The sequence below is a fragment of the Pezoporus occidentalis genome, unplaced genomic scaffold (assembly GCF_034315485.1).
Source record: "Pezoporus occidentalis ecotype Australia unplaced genomic scaffold, CSIRO_AGI_Poc_V1 ctg45, whole genome shotgun sequence".
In the NCBI taxonomy this organism is placed as follows: Eukaryota; Metazoa; Chordata; class Aves; order Psittaciformes; family Psittacidae; genus Pezoporus; species Pezoporus occidentalis.
In genome coordinates this window covers 7,621,914-7,629,590 of record NW_026915780.1, presented here as the reverse complement: position 1 = coordinate 7,629,590, position 7,677 = coordinate 7,621,914, and the positions used below count along the sequence as shown (strand labels likewise).

Sequence of the window (7,677 nt, the reverse complement as noted above, 5' to 3'; positions counted from 1 at the left end):
TCATGATTTGCCTTATGCATTGTGTTTGACTGTATACTGGGATGGGGGAAAAGCTGACAAATATTTCAGATCTAGTCCATTTGTAACTCAGGACAAGTATTTTCACTCCAGGTCATAAATAGATGCAACTTGTTTAAGTAACCACAACAGCTTCCAAAAATCAATCTGTCATGTGGCTGCTGGGCTGAGATGTGACTTTAGGAAACAGGTAAGCCCAAAATCTGTAGTGGAGGGAATACCCGGCTGTGTTCTTTAAATAAGGGTGAAGATTCTGAGAAATTAACATTAACAGGCTTAAACAGCATGAAAGGCCAAGCATTACGTTCTATGTTGATTTGATAAACCCACTTAGAGCTTGTTGTAGAGGTATATTTTCAACTGCATTCCTTTGAATATATAACAGATGGAAATCCTTCCTTCAAGGCTGAGAGGTGCTTGGAGACAGACATTAATACAGCGCAAACTAAGACTGTCCTATACTGAATACTTCACCTCCACTGAGTAAGTAACAATTGTGCAGATAGAGGAGTATTTAGGTTCAGATTTTAACGTAGATCATTTTGATACAGGATGATCTTCAAGGTACCTTCCAGCCCAAACTACTCTATGATTCTGTGATACTTTGGCCCAAGAGAAGTTATTTTACTAAACTCTTTTGGTCAAGATAAAGTTGTTAATCCATTAAATCTGAAACTAATATAGCAAGTTAGAATTCTAAATTATCATATAACATCTTAATTTCTTTCCCAGCTGATTAACCAATTTACTGCTAAAACTCACAAGTTATTATCTATCTATTAACATTTCTGAAGGACAGGGCAAGGCAGAAGAAATTTTCTTCGACAGTTTCCCCCCATGCAATGTAACTCTAGCTGTAGTCACTACCACCAGTACTGCGTTATCTGTGCAGTGCTTGGAGGTCTTAGAAATCCCCCAATAACCCTAGCATTTTATAAGATCCTCTAGCTCCACAATGAATCAACTGGAATCACTATTTTGAAAGAAACCTAGTATTAAACTCTGTAAAACAAAAATAAACGTGTATTCATATAGAAAGAATGCATAAAAGCCCAATTAATCCACATATCAGCAGTTCTATTTACTGCAAAATGTGAGCTTTCCTTTAAGTAGTGGCTTTAGGTGATAAACTACTGCGATACCAGTATTTAACCAAAAATATTAACACAATGCAAAGTAGTTGATAATTTAGCAAAACTATTTTATTAAAGCTTATTCTCATGATAAAATAATAGCCAACAAAATCGTATTAGGCAGATCTTCTGCAAATGTGTGTAGCTGCCACCTATTCAGATATCATTAAGTCAAGATATTCTTGTTTTCCGTGGTATTCTTTATTTTCAGCTATTTACAGTCAAGCATGAAGCAAGGATTACATCAGGAATGTAGTATTACAATTTTCCCCTTGAGATTCACCGTATATTGTAATTAATGCCAGATAGGAATTGTATGTTTTCCTTCTTATCACTAAAATACAACTATTTTGCCCTTTTCCCATTCGGCATATTTAAAAATATTGCACTACGTTTAATTTCTCTCTTACAATCATCATTAGCAGTACTATAAGAGGAAAACTACATCCAGCTTTTCTTACCCACTGCATTACACAAGTCAATCTAAACCCACAGATGTGTTTTTGAAATCGGCATTTGCATTGTTTTCACAGCTCCTTCGTGTGTACCAGGGTTTAAATGAAGTACTTGGATATATATTTGAAAAGCTCTATAGTAGTCCATAAGAGCAAACACTGATGGAGATTAAATGCACATCAGCACCAATCGTAAGCCGCCGAGAAAACTGAGTGGGGAAGTCTTAATATGCATCTCAAGCAAGTATAGGTTAAATAACTTTTAGTCAATAAGGGAAGCTAATTTTGTGCGATTATTTGCTGAAGCTTAATTCCAGAAGTGTGTCACATGCCTGTTTTAGCATGGGTAGTGTTTTCCATACATCAATTAAGTAAGTATCAACTGCCCAGAACTCACAAAGAAGTGCAAGTAGTTGCATGAGTGGAAGTAACAATTTTGTTTAGAAGTCCAAGTATGCTTTGCCATCAGTAAAAACCATTGCTTCTTAGTTTTGCCCATCAGAAAATAAACTGAGAAGCAAATTTAACGGAGAGGAACATTACAGACTGCCTGAAAATTTAAATGAGTTATTTTACCATCGTAGATTTAACACCATTTCCACATAGGCATTTTTTCTTTCTTACCACCATGGTACCAGTGATAACGATACCAGTTCCTAACACGGTACCTAAAATAAAGATGATATTTCACACTGCATTTCTATACACAGAAGATGAAACAAAGACAGGAAATAAATAAGAACAATGGCCTTAGCTAAGATGCTAAGATCCACAGTTTACACATAGCACAAGACCAGATAGATCTTTTCAAAAGCAGCTGACTGACATTTGTTGTCATCTCTACTGGACGCACGTATTTGGACTCAAATAAAACATTATATACACTATAAGACATTTTTCTGACAAAGGTCATCCTTCTGCTCAGACTGTCTCTTCTGTCTGAGAAGCTGAATGCCAATGACCACTATGACGATACTCAAAAGTGTTGAGAGAACATCTTTAGCTATTTTGTGAAGTATTTTGTACCTTAAGCTTCCCAAAAATGATAGTCTGCAGCAAAATATTTTGGTTTTAAATCACTTAAACTGTCATCACATTCTTTTTCATAGAATGCTATGAAACCTCCAACTCTTGTCAAGAACAGTTTTCCTTTAGCAGCTTATCTGACAGTACAACGCTACTTAAACACGTAATTTTGTTCTGCAAGGCAACCAAACCAGCCTCTTATCTCAAAGATATTCCCAATTAAATTATTCCGAGATACTGGTATGTACTTTGATATCTAGCAGTACAATCAGGATACAATAGCCCAAAGTTCTAAGGAGGATTAGCATTACTGTATTTCATATTAATTAAAAACTATGAAAAGTTCTTGTGTTTAACAAAAATATGGAAAACAAACGATATGCAACAGTAACATCAGTAAACACTAATAACAGATAAAATGAAAGACCCTTTGTTTGCTTTCATGACATGTTTGGCAAAAAAAAATACACAACTCTTTAGTAGACAGACATACAATAAAACTGTGATCAACATTTTAAAGCCTGGTCCCTCAGTGACTTCTGTGCTAGTCATCAGCTTAGGCATGCAACAAGCTTGTATTTTTGAATCATACAAGGGAAACTCAACGTATTGAAAATCCTGCCAGTTTCCTGCTGAAAACACTGGCTCAAAACAAAAAGGGGGGAGGGTGGGAGGGTAGACAGGGCAAGTAATCCATTAAGGACACCATACACCTTCATGTGAAATGGTAAGGTTACGTAATTAGAAAAAATAAAAATAAGTTATTAAAAATAAATTTCCAATAGAAACCCCACAATGTAATTGTACCCAGCCAGTGTAATAAAAATGATGGTGCTGTAGCTGGAGAAGACCCATTATTAGCTGTACTCTTACACAGGCAAGTAACTGTGGAGAAGCAGGACACGTACATCATACCAGTGTTTTCATTTCCTTTGTGTGTGTTTGTAAATGAAGTGCAAAGTATTCTTTTAGTCCATTCCTTCTCAGGATAAATATGCAAATATCAGTCTACTGATTCAGGCGGATCAACTGATTCTTCTGATATAATGTTGATTGTTGGGGCCTCCATCAGACTGACATCTTCATTATCCATTTCTTCTGCTACACTGGGCTCCTCTGAATCTTTAGTCACGGCTTTGGACTGCCGGTCTAAGGACATGCTCTCCAAAAACTCTATATCCTCAATGCCTGCTCTGTAGTGGATCATCAGCAGTGTCAGGGCCTGCAGTCTTTCACCTGACTTAGCCAGTGCAGCAGAAATCAGGGCTTTTTTCCTTGCATCCGTTGTCTCTTTTTCTTCTTTAACAAGGGAGTTGTTATTTTCCAGCTCCTGGTCTATTTCATTCTGCAGCTTATCCAACATAAATTCTAGTTTCTGGGAACGCTCCTCTGTGGGTAAACTTCTATACAGATCACGTCCAATTTCTTTAACAGCAATGAAGACGCTGTCATCTAGACCACCCTCCTTTCGGACCAATTTTATCCCAGTACTTGATGCACGTTTTGAAGGACTGCTTGGTCCACTGATTTCAGTATCACTACTTTCATTATCAGAAGTGGTTGGTGTGTGCTTTGGCGAAGGTTCTACCACCTCTGCTCCTTGCTCAGAAAGGCGAGCCTTGGGGACTTGCCGAAGGTTTAAGAAGCGGGTGCTTGTATTGATGATATGCCTGGTCAAACCTGTAGTTCTGTTAACAGATTTAGATTCTGCATCAACACGAGAAGATGCAGCTTGGGAAGTTTCCTGTCCTTCTGCTCTACAAACTCCCGCAGTTTGATCAAGTCGCTTGTCAGCTGCTACACAGAAGGGTGTCTCAGTTAGACATTTTTCTAGACATTTTTTATGGCAAACGTAAGCACAGAGCATGCACTGTGAAGCTGCTTTAGTCCACACTTTCTTTTTGCAGTAATCACACCAAGTTGGATTCTGAAACTGAGTATCCTGAAAGTTATGTTTGCTCTCCGTAAAAACAATTTGTCCCAAGTAAGGATCCTCCTTCTGACACGCACGAGCTTCTTCTTCCATTTGACATTCATTTTCTTTCTCCAGGAGAATGTTTGAATCATCTATTTCACCTTCTATTAAATATTTGAATTGTAAAGTTATATCGCCATAACAAAATTTTTCATTGAATCCCTTATGGTTTGTCAAATTCCGCAACGCTGTTCTAGTGACTGTAGCTTTAGGCGCAGGAGCATTCAGTTTAAATGTTCTAATATACTCCATTGAGGATGTAGCTAGACAATCTAAAGCAATTTCTTCAAGTCTTATGCTTGCATATCCTAAGCAGATAAAACCACCTGCTTTGAAAGGGTCTCTGCACCACAGTGCAATATTAAGGTACCTATGGTATCCTTCTACTTCAAACAGACAGGTGGATGCTCTCGTCTTTGGCCATCGGCCTTGTCGGATTTTATAAGGAATTTCTGGTGATTCCCATGTTTGACGATCATCTCCACTATCTTTGCAGCTACGCGAATTTTCTGAAAGTCCATCTTTTAATGCATCTTGTTTTGGTGTCGTTATTACTTTTGATATTGCTGGGTCTTCTATTTGATCATTATTCTTTACTACCTTCTCTGCACATTTATCTCCATTATTTGTAGGTGGAGGTGGCTTCTCTGGTTTTTCAGAAGATACGCCTCCAGGTTCTAACAAATTTGGACTTTCACTAGTAGATACAACAGGCTTACTTTGTGGCCTTGGTGGCACAGGAGGCTTGGTACCAGATCCTTGCGATTGTTTTCCTGATTGCTGTGATGTATCTGAACCCTCAATAATTTTGGGTACTGCCAATTTATTTCCATCTTTTTGTTGTGTTTTTGATGTTGTCTGACTTCCTAAATACAGCTTTCGATTCAGAATCGGAGATATAGTTCCATGGGTTTTCGTAGCAAGTACTACTACTGAACGTTTGGGACTCAGAGTTGTTGGCAGATCTTCTTTTTGCTCAGGTGATTCACAAGCTAAGTCCTCAAATTCTGAATCAAAATCTCTGTTATCAACATCAACTGATATACTAGCTTGGTCATCTTCCGTCTGTGTCAAGAAAGCAGCGTCTTCCAGTTGACCAAATCCATCCTGCAGTGCTGAACCATGCTGATTACACCCAACAGGCCTTTCATAAAAAATTAAAACTCTATCCCCCGCCTGTCTAATGAGCTTCAACACTTGGACAGTTGATGTGATTTTAACACCTATTAAAAAAAAAAGACAAAAATTGTTAAATTTTAATTATGATAACAGTTTAAATGGCCAAAAATAGCTGATAAACGTTTCGATCTTTAACAGTGGTAATAAATGTGTTGCTCAACAACAGAAGTCAATTACGACAGAAGAGCTCAACTGAAATGTAATAGGTTGATCCTTTCCATGTTATTCATAGAAATATATTACTTCAGGAACTGGAAAAGATATAAATACTCCAGTTTGCTGTTTGTCATTAATGTTGTGATCTTAGAGTAATTTTGCTTTTATGTGCTAATATTTTTCACCTTGATCTTACTGTAAGTTTGCACTTCTCAGCAGCAGGCTGAAATCCATGAAGGATTCAAAAGAGATGAGTATCTTTAAATACAGTTTCAATTACAACAGAAGCAGGCTAACAAAGAAAATCATTCTGATATGTTAACACAATATAGGCATGATGTTACTTTTGCAGTAATGCAGAACAGTGAACTGAATCATCTACCTCATGAGAACTCCCAGAGCCATTTGACAGTATCTCCAGCCCTTGGTAAGATTCAGGAAAGTACATGCAAGCTGAGATTTCTTACTGAGCAGACAATGCAAATAAAGTCATGCAGGGGGTCATGTAAAAATTACTTTTCCCTTGTTCTAGAACAATTATCAACTGCCTGTTTGAAGCAACTCAAAGCCATTTTAAATCACTGGAGCAATGCAATGGGGATTTAGGCAGTATCTAATCAGAATAACTCATCGTAGTGCTTAAGCTCTGGTCTATAACACCTCTCACATAAAAAATAATATGAAAAAATAATGCAACTGTGCTAGCAGGGAGTTTAAAGTAGTTCATATCATAAGTGTATGAAGTTCTGTCTTCATCTATCTTCACACTAACTCTTCTATAGTATCTTAATGCCTTTGCAGAACCAAATATAAAATTACTTCACCTCTGATTTATACAGTTGATGTCTGGAGAATAAATTTGTCTGCTGTCACATGCAGAGATATCTGGGATCATAGACTGGTTAAGGTTGGAAAGGACCTTAAGGTCATCTTGTTCCAACCCCCCTTGCCATGGACAGGGACACCACACACAAGACCATGCTGCCCAAGGCTCTGCCCAACCTGGCCTTGAAATATCTGGGATACTATATATAACTCACCATTACAGTTTGTTTTGCATTTCTTTCTCTGCCAATGACCATAACCTTTTATTTAGTCCCACAACATCCAGTAGAAAACACGGCATTATTCTTAACGATCATAAACAGGGTTTCTATCTGCTCCTTCCGCTAAGTGGATTAGCCATTGTTCTTGTTAATGGTTTACTTGTCCTGCAGCCCACTGCCATTTTCTGCAGGGCCCCTCTAATTCTCAAGTTTAAAGCAGTAACACTGCCAGTATGTAGTTTTGATTATGATTTACGACTATGATCTAGTTCTCTGTTGGTGACATGGTCCGTATTCAAGCAATATCTGGAGATGGTCTAACTTGAAATTGTAAAATATAAAATAGTATCAATCTACTTCATAATGCCCAGGGATATCAACAGAATCTTTCTTTAAAAAATAATAAAACCCCCCAAACCCAACAAAACCCCAACCACCCACAGTGCACTCTCCTGCTAAACTAACTTTTTGCCTCAATGCAGCACTTATCTGCAATTTACAATTTGGCCAAAGTCTTCAGAGTAGATTTCTAAATACTGCTTAGGCTTCTGCATGTCCAAAAATTGATACTAAAAGTATACTGAAAGTATAAAAATACTATCAAAACCTCAGCAGATCTGCTTGGGTAATTTTGATAATTTCAGAAATTACTCTGCTAGTCAAAAATGTGTCTGTACTATCTGTTCCAT

At 37.5% G+C, this 7,677-nt stretch overlaps 1 protein-coding gene across 1 annotated transcript in view; it reads right to left on the bottom strand.

Moving 5' to 3' along the window:
- Window positions 1-1,202: 1,202 nt before the first annotated feature.
- PDZD8 (PDZ domain containing 8) overlaps window positions 1,203-7,677 on the bottom strand; it is a 61,628-nt gene continuing 55,153 nt past the window's right edge. Inside the window, exon 5 of the mRNA XM_062635340.1 lies at window positions 1,203-5,830. Within this exon, the coding sequence (XP_062491324.1) occupies window positions 3,636-5,830 (2,195 nt within the window). The 3' untranslated portion in view covers window positions 1,203-3,635. The remainder of the gene's footprint in view (window positions 5,831-7,677) is intronic.